This window comes from Anser cygnoides, chromosome 2, assembly GCF_040182565.1.
Source record: "Anser cygnoides isolate HZ-2024a breed goose chromosome 2, Taihu_goose_T2T_genome, whole genome shotgun sequence".
Classification (NCBI taxonomy): domain Eukaryota; kingdom Metazoa; phylum Chordata; class Aves; order Anseriformes; family Anatidae; genus Anser; species Anser cygnoides.
The window spans coordinates 161,943,896-161,960,017 of NC_089874.1; the positions used below are offsets into that span (position 1 = coordinate 161,943,896).

General features: G+C 46.5%; 1 protein-coding gene across 1 annotated transcript; it reads left to right on the forward strand.

Moving 5' to 3' along the window:
• Nucleotides 1-8,279: 8,279 nt before the first annotated feature.
• LOC106042178 (ly6/PLAUR domain-containing protein 2-like) lies at nt 8,280-14,379 on the forward strand. Its single transcript, XM_013190960.3, has 3 exons — nt 8,280-8,413; nt 11,922-12,041; nt 12,816-14,379. The coding sequence occupies exons 1-3, from the start codon at nt 8,362-8,364 to the stop codon at nt 13,025-13,027; spliced, it is 384 nt and encodes a 127-aa protein (XP_013046414.2). The 5' UTR covers nt 8,280-8,361; the 3' UTR covers nt 13,028-14,379.
• Nucleotides 14,380-16,122: the final 1,743 nt, after the last annotated feature.

Consider the following 16,122-nt stretch of genomic DNA (forward strand, 5'->3'; position numbering starts at 1 on the left):
GATACATGGGGGAGGAATGGAAAAGATGATTGATCTGTGTTGTAGGCGGCTAAATGGAGCTGAAGACAGATAAGATTTAAATAAATTTGAGCAACTAAGCTCTTGACAAGCAGCTGAGCTCTGGAAACATAGGATGTCCAAGATCAACACACCTAGAGGAGGAAAAAGGAGAGGCCATTGTTTTTTTCAGTTGGAAACCAGTGATGAATGAGGAAGGAACCCAATTGCATTGGGAAGGATTGGCACTGCTCTGTATGAGGATGGTATTTCTTTCATGATGGTTATTTTATTCAAGACACTGACCCTAAACCAAGGATGGCTAAGAAGAGAATAATGACAAAAAAAAACATCCAGGAAACATTATCCTATGCAGTTGTCATTTGAAGATATATATCAAAAACATGCATTCTTCATTAACCATGGGGGGAGAGTGGAGAATATTAAGTACTGAAAATACTGGACACCACACATTAGAGCCATTCTCATCCTACACTTCCAAGAGCATCCTTATCTTTATCATTATCCTTATCTTTATTCATGACCAAAGTGACAGATTTTCAAGTATTGATCTTTTATTCATAAAATCACAACAGATTTATTGTGTTGCAAGTTTACTGAATCCCAGGGTATGAATTACAGTAGTTTGTAATTACTCTCTGTTCTCCTTTGCAAATAAGTCTTGCTGATGTTTCATCCAACTTATTCCATAACAATATTCAGTCGCTGTTATTCATGCAGCAGTGGCTTCAAAATGCACCTGTCTTTTTGGCTTTCTCAATTATTTTTCCTTCCAAATTAAGCATGTAAGTAGCTCCTTCAGAAAAATTTCCAACAGACATCCAGTAGCATCGTAGACAATTATGCATTCCATTCAACTTAACAAAGGCCTGATGTTAGGAGAAAGGAAGACATATACTTAGAACATTGTCAAGAAGTCCCTAACAAATAATGTTACACAAAAAAAATAAATAAATAAATAAATAAATTGTTTGCTAAGGGGAAAATATTTCTAGTGATTTGGAAAGGAAAACACCTTTTCCACACCAGTAGCCTGAGCCTACACAGAAGATCCAGAGCCCAGAACAAGCTTCTTCCATCAATCATCTACCTAGTGCAGCTCCACCCCAACAGCAATGCTGGGAATGTAAATAGAAAGAGGCCAGTGGATTTTTTCCATCAGGACAACGAGAGCTGTTATTACTGCTTTACCTCCAAAATAATCTTGAAGTCCCACAAAATAAGTCCATGAGCTAACAATATTCATAATCAGACATATCTTCAGGTGTTGCTCTGTCCTCAGAGTCTGAAGATGCTTTGAGGGTAGCAGCCTCCAGAAAACTGCAGTCCACCAAAAGTATCTGAGCCAATTTAGAGCCCTCTCAACACCCTGAGTGTAGGCTCATAGACATCTGGAATGAGCTGCTCTTGTGTGACATTCCTGTCCATGTCCTTTTCAAACCCATTCCCAGGGAACCACATTCAGATTTTTTTTTTTTTAACACTTCCACTGGCCACTCAGCTCCTTCTCAAAGATAACAATGTTTTGTGGGGACATCAGACTTTGCACCTTCCAAACCAACAAGCACTGGAGTAGGATGCACCTGACAAAATGTACATTTTTTGCTATGGAGAGGTCTCCAGATGAGCTAGTCCTCATCTTTGAAAGGTGTCTTTCAAAGGTAGTGAAGGGAAATGTAATCCACAGTGCCATTATTTTTTTGTTGAGGCAATTGTCTAGGGCATATCTGACTAATTGTGCATGTGTCTACTAGACTGCAAAAATAAAGATCTGTGGTGATTCACCCAGGATGCATCTATGTTATAGAAGGATATAGTTAATTCAGATGAGTCCCACTCAGGATGTGTGGCCTGCTTCGATATGTTTGTGACCATGTACTTTTCCAAAGGTTATCGTCTTCTGTTTTTTTTCTGTTCATTGGTGCTCCTACAGCCTTGGGCCTTGCGGAGATGGCCCTGACCACATAGATCCCAGTGATGGTGACTGGATTATGTGCAATGCTATTCCTACTATTGCACTGGGTACCCGTGGTGACCCACACGGTAAGTTCTTCTCATTAGTTACCAAGGCTTACTGTTCAGACAAGTAAGTCTAGTAAACATCATGGCAAGGCAGCTAGACCTGTATCTGGTGATAGACTTTGCTGCTAACAAGGGAAATGAAGCAGTAGCCTGAGAAACAGGCTTCCTGATAACAGAACTGTCAATCCCACCAGTGAAAAGCACTGCTGCTGACAGTGAAGTGGTGACAAAGTGGTGTGGGCTCAATGCTCACTTGCAGACTCAGTGACAGTCCCTGGTTTTGATAAGCCAACAGGGAGAAACCAGTTTTCTTTCTCCTGTCCTCTGTATAACCAGAGCCCAGAGAGAAAATCCCCCTGCTAAACGGAAGGAGGTACCAGGCCCTGCATTCTGGCCAGACTTTGCCTGTTGTCCTCTCCTGAACTACTGCAGTGGTTGCTCAAAGATTGACAGTGCCATCAGCTGATCAAAGGGTGGACCTAGACATCAGAGACTCCCAGTTCTCAGCACCCTTCAGGCTTGGCTTTAAATCATCCAGCTTTTAGATGGAAAATCACATGTCCACAAGATCCTGTCAGAACAAGTACTTCTGGGTCATATCACAAAGGCTTTCATACTTTGTTTGCACCAGCTGTCATCAAGACAGGGGAATCACAGTGCGAGAAGGAATACAAGAGGTTTTCATTTGAAGTGGCACGTGTTATATCTACTCTGGTCTTTAAAAGGGGCCAGGATTCATTCTCTGATCCTGAGGACAGCTGCCACAGCTCATGCCCACATAGCTAAACCCTCTTATGCCCCCCAACCAGAATGGCCTCATCTATACTGGGAAACATATTTGGCCCATGCTGTGTTTCAGAGTGTGCCTGGGCCCACCTGGGACAGATCCAAGGGGTTCAGGCCGTGACAGGGCCAGGGAACATGCCAAGAGCTACAGATCCTACACAGAGCTCAAGTCCGTTGCAGAAATGATAGAGGTTAAAGGAAACCCATGATACCTGACTTTCCAGAAGGATGGATATCTACAGTCTGCAATCCAGAACCACATGTTGGGCACTTTGCATGCCCTCTGTAAGTGCCTGGGAGACTTCTCTTCCCAGGGCTGATGAAACTCTGCTGCCAAGGCAATGCCTGAAGGAATTGTCCTGGTCCTTGCAACTAGGAGCAGAGGCACTTGTAAGCATAGAGAGTTCACACCCCTGGACTACTCTTTTTTTCTCAGAGCACAGAATAGAGCTCATTTCCTCTTCTGCAAACACAGTGTGGTGGAGGATTTCCTCCCTTCTGTACAAGTGCACCTGAATTTTAGCCTAGAGTTTAGTGTGCTTAAAACAGAATTTGGGAAATACGAGTACAATTTCCTTCTTTGTCTTTTGGAAGGTTCAATTTCCTGTCTGACATCTCCAAACAAATTGTTCGAACCAGCAAAACAAAGCACACACAGGGGAAAAGAGGGGTAAAGTCTTTGGAGATTAATTGAGTCAGCCATGGGACTTGGGATTTTTCTTTGATACTTCCCTATGTGGAGACACCTATGTTTTGTATCAAAAAACTCCTGGAAGCAAGACCTAAAAAGCTCCGAGGAGAAGGGTGCTAACTGTGTTGTGCTCATGCTTTCACCCTTCTCCAGCCCAAGGAATCCTGCATTGCTTTCTGCCCAGTAGCACAGTTTCATCAGGAGGGTGGAGAGCAACCCCACCCGAACAAGCCTATAGTCTTGTTATTAGTACACACCCTTGGCAGGTGGGAGCTTTGATTAGCTGAACAGATCATCAGGCATCACTGCAGCCATGATCAGGGACAGCATGGCTTCCTACTGTTGAGTCACAGCCAGTGGTGCTGGAGCCCACAGATACAAATGGTCCCCAGCAAAAATCTGTGCTCCCTGAATCCCAGGAGCCAAATTCAAGCTGGCTCAATATACTGCTCAGTAACCTATTTTCCTATACGCCAACCATCATCATGGTATCTGGAAACCTGATATCTCTGGCAGATTCCATCCTGACAAGCGGCCCCCAAGAAAGACACTGACATCAGGTAGACCAATGCCATGGCTATAACACCATGGACACAGGTTCAAACATAATTGTTTGAAGTTCAGTAAGGATCCATTCTGCTTCTTATATGTGGGACTGAAGTGGCTGTTGATGTAAGACAACATCTAGTTAGTTCTGTGTTGGTCAGGGCAGGTGAGAAGGTGATAAATCAGATGTGGTTCAGAGAAGGACCCCTGGAAAGATTAAAGCCATGGAGAACAGACCTTCCTGGGAAGAAGTCAAAGAGCCCACAAAAGGCCATCCAAGGGTTATCCTCACTAAAATGCATCTCCCTGAGGGAGAGGGAAACTGCAACAGTGAGTTATTAAATCTAGCAGAAATGCGACAGGAACTACTGGCTGTGGAAACTGTGTAAATCAGAGTAGAAATGCAGGGGTTATTTTACATATGGGTGATAACTGATGACTAAATCAGCTAATCGAAGTTTGGCACAGACTTTCTGTCTCGGGACATCTCTAAAAAAATTGTTTATTTATTTATTTTTTTGTTTGTTCAAACAAGAATTAACTGGAGGTAATGGAAGTTAGAACAGATAGCTATAAAGCACATCATCTTCTTGTTTGTGAAAGTTGACCTTATGTCATCTGACTTTCTTTGCATATGTGATAAGCAGAGAAAGATCACATCTACCCAGATAACCTTATGAGTGATTTCAGACTGTCAGGTACAGGCTTGCAGTGTTTTCGGATTGATAACACCGAAAAATCAGAGAGACTTTTGGGAACGCAGATATTTCTCACTACACACTATGCCCCATTTATATCCTCAGATCTTCAGACCTGACATGACATCTCAGTTGGAGTCCCTTTTGGCTCCTGTCAGGTAGAGTTCAAAACCTTGCCCAGGGTTTATTCCCACTGAAAAAGATAGATGGGAATTTAGGTCCTCCTGAGTCCTACGAGCTGTCTAAGGCTGTCCTAACTGCTATATCAAACCACTTCTTTCACATATTTATCAAGCTCTAACTTAAAGACAGGGGGATTTTTACAGTCTTTGCTTTTAGAAGGGACCCACCTTTTCATAGCATTTGAGAACCTATTTCGGATCACCAGCCCCCTTCACAGAACCACAGAATCACAGAGTGGTTGAGATTGGAAGGGACCTCTGGAGGTCAACTGCTCCAATCCCCTGCTCAGAAAGCAGGGTGTTCGGGTCCATGTCCGAGTGCCTCTTGAAGATCTCCAAGGAGGAGACTCCACAACATTTCTGGGCAACCTGTGCCCAGTCACCCACATGGCATGGAAGTTCTTCCCGATATTCAGACAGAACCTCCAGTGTTCCAGTTTGTGCCTCTGGTCCTGGCACTGACGAGAGACCGGCTCTGTCCTCCTGCAGGTATTTATGGACATTGATGAGATCCCCTTGAACATCCTCTTCTCCAGGCTGTTCAGCATCTTGATGACCCTCTGATGAACTCCCTCCGCTATGTACAGGTCTCTTTTGTACTGGAGAGCCCAGAACTGGAACCAGTACCCCAGGTTTGGCCTCACCAGTGCTGAATAGGATCCCTTCCCTCAAGCTGCTGGCAGTGCTTCACCTAATTCAGTCCAGGATAGCACTAACCTCCTTAGCAGCAAGGGCACGTTCCTGCCTCAACTTCAACTTGGTGCCCACCAGGACCCCCATCCCTTTTATGCAGAGCTGCTTTCCAGCTGGGGGGCTCCCAGCATATAGCTTTAGACCAGCGTGATCTTTTAGCATAAAGATTTTTTCCTTCTGAAATTCTGCTTTCTCTTCTTGCAATATATTTCTGGGTAACAACTGTGTTTCTTTCCAAACTCTGCTCTGCCAGGCTAAAGAGGGCCAGTGTTTTCCAACGTCATCTCTTGGGATAGATCCTGGTGTTGCAGTTTTGTCATTTTTTCCCATTTCCTTTTTTTTTTCCATCAGGAAACAGAATAATAATATTCCATGTGAGAAGCAACCAGGGCTTCATATGGAGAGGTTAGCATTTCCTGAATCAGTCTTCCTCACAGCCTAATGCATGACTTGCGATCACCTGTGATTTGGGTTTTTGTTTTGTTTTGGTTTTGGTATTTTTTTTTCCCAGGGGGAAAAGTTTCACCGGAGGCTCCTAGTTATCTTTAGATCAACTATTATTTGCAGGTCTTCCCTTTCCTCAATAGTTTTACTGGCATTCTCCCAGCTTTTCTGTCCCTGAAGTTTGGCTCTCCTACACAGTCTGCAGGAGCTTTAATAGCTCTGCCAGTGATATTTTTCCAATGCTCTGCCTTATGGCCAGATCTCAAATCCTGTCAAGCCATTAGACAAAGTTAATTGGTTTTGCACTGGCCAGAGGCAAATAATGCTTCCATGTTGATGCATACTATGTCCAGACACCACAGTGATAGACAACCTCCACCAAGCTGGACAAACTCATTTAGTCTCCAATTTATGCACTATTCCTTCAACAAGGCTGATTTATTCCCAGGCTTTCTCAATATCTTTCAAGCACAAGCAGATCATTACCATGTCCCGATGGGGACCTCTCCATCCCACCAAGGCACACACAGTGTGTCAAGAAGCTTTTCAGTGGTGTCAACGCCAGACTGTCCACCCTACTGTGCTTACCTATTGAGGAATAACCACTCTGAATACCTAAAGTACTGGATCTTTTCCAGTTTGCTGAGTGTTTTAAAATGCTGCTCAAATGTGCTTTGAACTGCCCAGTTACAAGAAAGGATCTGGATTTAACCAGGTCTGGGGGTTTTCACAGCACGGTCTTTTCTATATACTCATGGAGGTATGTTTGCACTGTTTTCCTTTATGTACCTGTTCTCTGATGGCACAGCAAGATAAAAATGAAGATAAACAATGGTTTTCACTCTCACAGCTGCTGAGCGAGCATTAAGGTGCCTGTCTTCCCCTCCCTTTCCCACGGCACAGTACCAATCCTGCTGCCCCGGCTCGATCTGCTTTGTGCTATCCGTGACTGTGGAAATTCTCATTAGCAATGCTTCTTGAGTTACTCTGAACTCTTGGAGGAGCTGTATTTTCCCAAAAATACCCCACTCTCAAACTGGGAAAAGAGATAGGGAAGGGTGGTAACACCCATGTGCATCACCACAGCGGTCCTGTGACCAACAACCCCATGGTCACAAATCATCCTGTGCACTCACCTTGTCCCAGTCCCTGAAGTCTCTGAGATCTTCACAGTGCTTCACAAACTTTTATGCTGTGGCTTATTCGGCTGTTTTATGGGAAATTGTGTCCTGGATCACATCAAAACCCCCAGAAGTCAGATTTTCCAACAAAATGCAAAAATGTCATTGGCTCGGTCAAAAGAGAACAGCACAACTTTTCTCCTTAACTAGAAATTTTTTTAAGTTCTTTCCACAGATATTGCATAAGACCTGAAAAAAATGCATGTTTGAAGGGGATGCCTTGATACACGTTAAAGGAAAACTTTCCATCAGGAAGGCACTGCAGCAGGAAAATAGATCCATTGCTCCATGCTGGGTTTATTTCTCATCTTCAGAATAAAATCCAGTAAATAGTTGACGCTTTTGCAAAAAAAGGTTCAGCTCCCTGTTCTGCCAGCAGGACCTGAAATAAAATGACATATCCGAATCCCATCCTTAGAGGTACCATCACCCATGTTCCCCTCCACTGGTCTTTCAGTGCCTCCCATGCCCACCAGCTCAGCATTGTGGCTCAGTTCACAACTAAGCCCCTGGGAGCCAGAAAATGTGCTTGTTTTCGCACTGAATTTGGGAAAATAGGCATGTTTTGGGAAAATCCAGCCATGCCAGATTCCTGCCTGCCATGCCAGGCAGCAGTTGGCATGAAAACACGGCACAGGTTTTGGTGATGCTGAGCTAACACGTGTGGAAGACCAGCCTGCTGCCACTTGCACCTTGCCTGATGTTGCCCAACGCAACATTCATGACACAACTCGGCTCTTGGCTCGCAGAGCCAGATTTGAAGTAACAAACATACCTTGTCACATTCCCCATCCAAACACCGGCGTGGGGCCACCCCCTGCAGCACAAGCTGTGTTTTTCCTTTTCCATGGGACCAGCCCCGGGTCATAAACCCGAAAAGGAGATGAGGTACGGCAGGAGTCTGCTCATCGCGGTGATGTCACCTCTCTTGGAACTCGTTCCTCTACAAATCCCAATCCAGGCTGGAGACGAGCTCTCCCCTGCTAACCCCAGGGGAATCCGCCCACCGGATCAAGAGGAGGTGGAGGGTGGAAAGACATATAAAGCTCCCCGGGAGCCGCTCGCCTTTACTGTCCAGGTTGCACGGATCTGCTCTCAGCATGAAGTCGCTTCTGGTGGGGCTGCTGCTTGGCCTCGCGTGCGTGGAGCTGGGTAAGGACCCTGCACTCCTGACATCGTGGGGACCCCCTGGGAAATGTTTGAGAAGGGAGGGGAAAGGCAGCAATGCAGAAAGAACTGGTAATCCCTAGACAGGGGAAATAATGCCCTTATGTATTTAAGAAGGTCAACGGAGAGGGTGAGTGGGGAAAGAAGATGCACTTTCCTGGTGGGGAGAACAGTGATGGCTGTTGGAGAGCAGTGCAGACCATTTGGACCCATGGGCGGTCACAGGTCACCCAGCCCCACTCACACCACACCCTGGGGTGGAGGGGACTGACATGAAGCTTCATAAGGCTAAGGGGTGACTGACAGCCACACGGCACAGGGAGAACAAGTGTGGGCAAGGACCTGAGCTGGCGGCCTCCAGCCAAGCTGCCAACCTGTCCCCTCGGGGATGGGATAGGGTATGTTCATCCTGATCTCCTGATATCCCTACAACCTCACAGCTGGCTGCTGGAAGCGCTGAGAAACAGAGAGCAAGACTTCAAGATATGGGCAGGAGTATGAGAAATAACTCTAGGGATTTGGGGAAGCTTAATGAAACCACCAGCTCCAGGGCTTACACTGATTTCTAGAGATTAGGAGATGGGTGGAGATAATAAATTCCCTTGGGTCTGTCTGGTCTTGGGTTCTTGTGAATCAGAGTCTTGGGCAAGTTAGCAGTGAGGTCCAGTCATTGCTGTGCACATTTTTTGTGACTTTTTTGGCCTGGAACAGTCATTCTTGGGGTGACACAAACCCTGTGTGTGTGTGTGTCCCCTTCCCCTCTCCAATGGCAGGGGGTTGAACTTAAATGATCTTTAAGGTCCCTTCCAACCCAAACCATTCATTCTGTGTCAGCGATTCTGTGATTCAGCCTCTGTCCCACGGGTGCCAGAAATCCTCAGGCAGATTTAATTGGACTAAAAGATCTGAAAAGAAAGGCAGCCTGGGCAGGGCTTGAACACCCTCATCTGGAGGCATTTTGACATTCAGAAAGCTGCAAATGAAGGAAGGCTGAAAGGCATACACCTTGCAAATCATTTTGCACAGAAGTGCGTTGGGTCTCTTCATCAAGCTGCATCGTCTTTTTTTTTTTTTTTTTTTTTTTTTTTATTCCTGTACCCTCATTTCTCCTTCCACATGTCTTTGAAGGAAACCCGACTCCAGCTGAACATTTCATTTCCTTACTTGCTCTGGGTTGAACACACCATAAGGCTCAACCAGGACAGGTGCACTTACTTCCATACTACTACAGCAATTTATTACATTTCAGTACGTGTTTTTCTATTGTTTTGTTTTGTTTTTCTTTCAAGACACTTCAGAAGTGGCATGTTATGTATTTCTTTGCCCCTCTCTAGTCTTGCCCTGGGTTTAATGGGGTTGCTGAGGAGCTGACAGAGCAGGTTTCCACCCATGGGTCTTGAGGCACTTTATGGGAGCAGAGAGGCATCATTTTGCTTTATAGTTGAGACTGAGACAGATATGTTTTTTGGGGGGGGGGGGGGGGGGGATAATGCTATGGGAGGCAGCTGGCCTAGACAGCACTTGCAGCTCAGGAATATATCCATGGCTCAAGGTATGTTGCTTACCCTCCAGAAGTTTGGAATCAAGGTGTGGAAGGTGCTGTCAGAAAGTGACGGACAGTGATTATTGTCCTCAGCTCTGGACACAGCACTGTCCTCTATGATCAGTTCTTCTGCTCTGTTCCTTACAGTCTGGGGCTTTCCTTTTCCATTGAAATCTTCCCCCAAAAAAATAGTGTCCTCTGAGTGCCCCGCACAGAGTCAGTGGTATAATAAGGGGTGAGGTGGTGATGGTTTTCTCACCTAAACTTACTCTTGACTGGAAGCAATTTCTCCAGACCCCGTGCTGCTGTCCTGCTCACCGACAAAAATGGTCAGGTTTGGAAATCAGCTTAGCCCAAAGGTTGCAGACCAGTTCCTCAGATGATTTAAATTAGTGCTGCTCCACCCATACACAAGCAGGTCCTACACACCCAAAAGCATCCCCATGCTTGCCAGCTTGATAATTGTGATTTCTCCCAGTGTGCACTATAAGTGCACAAAATAATAATAATAATAATACTAATAAAAAAAAAAAAAAAGAAAAAAAAAAAAGAAAAAAAAAAAAAACCTCTTCTGGGTCATTCTGAAGTGATCTACCAAAATCCTCGACTTGGGTAAACAGGGATGGCTCCACCACACCTGCTGACAGAGGAGATGGCTACCAGCACACCACCACTTCTCAAACTAAAAAGTCCTTCCTACCTTTGCAAAGAGGATGGAGAAAACTTTTGCAGCATGAGAATTCTGCTGCACAGCTGAATTTTTCAGAAGCGATGCTAAAAGAAATAGATGCCCTGAAAATCCATTCTGAAGTCAAGTGTTCACATAAATACCTTCGGAAATATTTATCCTTATTGCAGTCCCAGGAGTTTCTCTCCGACAGCAGGTGCTGCAGAATTAGCGGCAAGAAAACACCGTCTTTCCGCAATTTTACCAATAGATGGCAGTGGATACATTTGGGTGGCTCTTCAGCTGCTGCTGCCTTGCTGGAAAATGCACAGGATAGAAACCATCAGACTGGGCTGGTTTCTGTCATCGAGCCAAACCAGCACGACTCCGAAAAAAAACATGCACGCTCCGTATCTGCTGGCTGTGGATGGGCAGGTTTCGTACGGAGACTTTTGAGCAACTGCTGAGATCAAGGCTTGCATATGTAAAGGTGTCCCTGTGTCAGCAGCAGCCAGCGAGAGCTTTGTAGCATCATCGCTTTTAAAAACCAGCAGCAGCCCCCTGATGAAAGTGTTTTTAGGACGCATTCATCCCTTAGGAGCTCTGGTACAGCTCTGAAATTTAAATTCTGCTCTCAGTTACTAAGTTTTGCAGAAAACCCTCTAAATAAGCATGAAGGAGCCCTGGAAATTCAACTTCAGTGACTGTCTCTGCAGGCGGAGGGGCTGCAGGTGAATACTGCTCTAACCAGAAGGAGCTATGTCGCCCTGTGTTGCACCAGCTCTTACAGAGGATGCACAAAACAGCAAAATGTCATAATTCTGGTCAGATTGATTCCCTCCATATAAAATTGGATTCATTTTAAGAAGCTGATACAGTCCTATTCACTGAGTCTGCAGAACAACAACAAACAACCACGCTGCAATGCACCTGAACAGACTGCTCACCAAACTGCTGATGGCCCAGGACCCTCCAACTATGCTATTCAAGCTGCTGAAGCAGGTTTTCCCTTTAGATCTGCTCTTTTTAGGCTGCTGAGTCCCCAAACTCACGATGATGCCCCTCTGCAACACCCACCTCATCCTTTGATGCTGGGGTTTGCTCTTTGCCCTTGACAAAGCTTTGTTACTGTCTCCAGCTGTGCTTAGTTTCCAAGGTCTCTATCTTGGTTGTGGGGGTGAGGCACTGTCACATAATCCCTACCACAGAGCAGAGAAGCTGCAGCCTTGCTGTCTGCCTTTGCTGCTGTGACTGACTCAAATCCCTTCTTTTCCCCTTTGCAGCCCAGTCCCTGAGGTGTTACACGTGCAAGGAGCCAACAGACATTTCTGAGTGCAGAACACCCACCCTGTGTCCCCCAAAAGCCAAGGTGTGCACAACAACGCTGCACTCTCTAGACACAGGTAAGTCTCTTTGTTTTCTTTGAGTGGTAATCGAGCAAGATGATTTTTGGCTTTGTGGGCCAAACCATCTCCTGAACTTCTCCCCTGCTTCCCTCTCCTTTTCCCAGACCCTGCCTTGGGTTATCCTTGGGCTATCCTTTAACTGTAATAATCCAGGTGAAGTTATCCAGGGTGGGAAGCAGAAAAGTCCATCAGACTCAGGGCTTCATAGTGAAGCACACAGCGTTCGCCCCACTCACTCGGTCTGCTTTACCTTTCCTACCCCTATGCATTACAGATCCTGACATTGCAGATGTGTGCAAACACACTGCAGAAATCCAGGGCCTCTGCCATTTGTAGACACCCTCACCTAACACCAAGTCTCTCCCTAGAGAGAAAAAACAACCTGAGTATGTTAGCGTTGCACCGGTGTTTCTTGGCATTGCCATCTCCTATGCAAAGCTATCGCAGGAGCAACCCCCCTGAAAAAAAACATGCAGGAACTTGTGTCCCTTGTCTGCACTAGAAGAAATTTGGAAGGAGCAGGAGGGACAGAGGGAGACAGCAGGGAAAACCAGAGGACCTGTTCCTACATAGAGCAGCCTGAGTTACAGGCACCTGTGGGTTAAAGACAGTCAACCCCTTATTTGACTTTATTTACCTAAAAACACAGTGCTTTCCACTCCCATCCATTGCACAAAGCCAGTGGTGCTCAATTCCAGTGTTCTATGCTTTTCTTCACCATTTCTTTCTCTCTCTTCTCCTTCTCCCCATCCTCCAATGCATCCATTTCAGGTTACCCCTTTTTCGGCAACATCACCGTGACCAGAAAGTGTGATGAGACCTGTGTCGACTACGACGGGATAGGTTCGAGCAGGCCCACGTCGTGCTGCTACACCGACCTCTGCTCTGATGACACCAAGAGCAGCAGGGGGGAGAGAAGCAGCTCCTCAGCACCGGGTCTGATGTCCTTGGCTGTTGGCATACTCCTCCAGCGCGCTCTGTGAAGCCATGGGCACCCCTGCTCCGACCAAAGCATCTCCTCCCCTCTCTGTGCCAAGACGCCTTGTAAACTTTTAGATGCCTTGGGAGAAAACCTTCTTTGCTCAAGTGTGTCTTCACCCATCTTCAGTGTTGTGGATTCGAGTGGATTTCAGCCAAACATTTGGGCGCCTGGACCTAAACCCTTCAAATTTCCAGTTTCCAGCTGTTAAGCAGATGTTCTCCATCTTTGGTTGCTTCTGGTCCCCAGGACCCACATCTCACCTTGCAGCTTTCCTCACCATGAAGCACGGTGAAGCTTGGGGATGAGCCTCAGCCACAGCAGGGGCTGCAGGCACGCTGGACACAAAGGTGCTGTTTCTCCAGATCTTCCTCAGCTCCCACAAAACCTGCACCCGTGTGCCTCTATCATATTTCAATGCACAACCCCCCGAAAAGCTGGAACCCTCCATCAGCATCTTGGCTTCTTTTCTTTGCACATTGAGTGCCATCTCCAGAGGCAGATGGATGTTGGACCCTTCCCAGTACCTGCTCAACAGAGCGTAGTTTGCAGATGTAGAGAGCTGGCACTTAATTTTATCTAGAATTAGCCATGGAATGAGTTCAGAAGGGCTCAGCCATCATGCACTGAGATGGAAAGTATTTCTGGAAAGCTCATAAGACACCCAGGACGAACAAGCCAAGGCAGTTTAAACTCGTAAAAGCAAATCGAGAAGTTTGGCCAGCCCAACCCCCACCAGCCCTTTGCCTGAGCTCAGGTTGCAATCAGAGCCCCAGGCTTTCTCTTTCCAGATGTTTCACAAGCTGTTTCAAGCAACTTTTTTCTGTTAGCCTGCCCTCCCCCCCCTTCACAGCAGGGGCCACAGGAAGGGAAAATAAATGATTATCCCAGACCCTCAGCTCTGGGAAAAGTCAACCTTTCCACTCGATGCTGGTTAATGGTGCTACCAGGCCCTGCTGGGGACTTGCTCCATTCTCCCTCGGAGTAGCTGTAGGATTTGAGTTTGATGCCCTGTCTGCTGTAAAAACAGAAGGAGTGGAAGCTGACCCAAATGAGCTAGACGTGGCCAGTTCGTGGCCCCTTTTGGGAGGGGACAGCAGGGGAGCTTGCATTTCTCTTTGGTCTTATTCCTTGGCTCTTCCAGGGGAGCAAAAGGGAACCTGCAAGAACAGGGGCAGACGGGAGCAAGGGCACATCCCGTGCACCATCCTCATGCATTCATGAAGCCCCTGTGACCTCCTCTATGCCAAACTCCATTTTCGCTCTGTTTCTATACAAGACATCAGCCAAGAAAATCAAGGAAAAAGAAGGGGGAGTTCTGGATGAGAATCCAGTGAATAAAGTTGGATCCTCCCATTTTCAGCCTTCAGAGTCTTTCTTGTGTGTTCAGCACATCTTTGGAATTTTCTGGCTGAGGAGGGAAGTGTCAGAGAGGGGAAAAGATACAGAAGGGGACAAGCAGGGGACTGCAAAGCTCTCCTTGCAAGAGCTGGTGGGAGAAGATGGGAAGGAGTGTGGCAGAAGGGTGAAGGACTATGCAGTAGCGACAGGATGCTTATATGGGGTATGGGATTTCTTTCCCAGTGCAGCTTCTCTTGCAGCAGGCAAAGGGAAATCAGCTGAGCTCAGCACTGCAAGGGAGCAGGCAGCCTTGAGCAAAGGTGCTGCAGATGGGGACTGCTGCCTTCCTTGTGTCACCTGGTGCTGGCTGTGAGCATCCTGCATCTCACTGAGCTGAGAGTCTCCTGTTATCTGGGACTTCCCTGTTAGTATGGCTACGCTGCAAAAGCAGTGAGCATCTAGTGTAGAAAACAGACTAAAAGGCTCAAAGCTTGTAATATATTCCTATACTAGGCAAGATGAAAAGCCTTTAGCACAATGTGTCAGGGGTGCAAAAATTTGCAGTAATATTCATCTGTTCATGCTGGGTTTGTCCTAAGCCACAAGACAAACAGTCATCCCGTGGGAGCCCTTGCAAAGTTTGATTTGCACCAAATTGCTGCTTCTGCTATTGCTTTTATTTATTCTGGCTGCTTGGTCCCTAGGAGTTAAGCCCAGCAAGCACTGCTGCCCCAGTCAATGCAGGACACTGCCAGCAGATTCAAAGGCATTTGCAGAATTTTGCATCACCGGGTCAAGTGGACATACAGAGGGAGAAGTTTAAATATAGGCTGAATAAAATAGAACAGAGAGAGAAGTGTCTCCAATGGGCTGTAAAAAGATGTGCAGCCTCTCAGCCCTGCAAGACGAGGCTGTGCAGCTGGTGGCATCCAGCACTGCTGTAGCTGTCATGGAGGATTTTACCTGCCCGTCTTGGGGCTTGTTCATCCCAGTAATCACTCTGTGCAGGGCCAGAGACACTATTTCTAGGCTTGAGGGCATTTCTTGATGCCTAATGTTTTATCCAGACAAGCAGTTGTTTTTTTCCTCCACCTCCCAGCCTTTCTGCAAATGTGGAGCAGCCCTTACAGGTGCATGATCCTCATCACTCACTTTCACTTGCAAATCTGGAGGCAAAGCTTTCGTTTGCCTAGAAAGTAAAGACCAAAGCAAAGCAGAGACTAAAATTTCAGGGAGGTGTTTGCATACCCAGTTGGTGAGGGTATTCTTACTGGTATGCCCAGATGACTCCTGCCTCCAGGTGACTGTCAGGGTGGTGTGTCTGCCTTGGTGGCATTTCACTGTGGGCTCCATGACTCTTAAAGGTGGAGTGAGTATCTCAAAGGATTGTTCATGCTATGCAAACACAACGTGCACCCGGACCTGGCTCAGGCTGGATCAGAAAAGCAGGTCCATAGCATCCTTTAGGTCTTAGACCCAGAATCATGAGCAGAGGAGAATGGTTCAGACCCAGACTGTGTGATATTGGCTGGAAAAAGATGTTACCTCCTTGCGTTGCTGGAAAAACTGCTGGAGAGAACCATTCTGGTGTCTTCTGCCAGCTGAAGTTTGGACCTGGGTTCAGTCCTGTCGCTTTGACTCCCACAAATGCATCAGTGGTGCAGTGGGAGAGCAAAGCTACACAACCAGAGTGGTTAATACTTCAAGGAATGGAGTTTCCAGCAGGGATCATTTGCAATTACTTTCCACGAGTCGCAG

What these genes read in the sequence shown, in the direction of transcription:
- LOC106042178 (XM_013190960.3), top strand. Translation starts at nt 8,362, where the DNA reads ATGAAGTCGCTTCTGGTGGGGCTGCTGCTTGGCCTCGCGTGCGTGGAG. An exon ending in CCTCGCGTGCGTGGAGCTGG is followed by an intron (nt 8,414 to 11,921) that starts GTAAGGACCCTG and finishes TCCCCTTTGCAG; the next exon opens with CCCAGTCCCTGAGGTGTTAC. An exon ending in GCTGCACTCTCTAGACACAG is followed by an intron (nt 12,042 to 12,815) that starts GTAAGTCTCTTT and finishes CATCCATTTCAG; the next exon opens with GTTACCCCTTTTTCGGCAAC.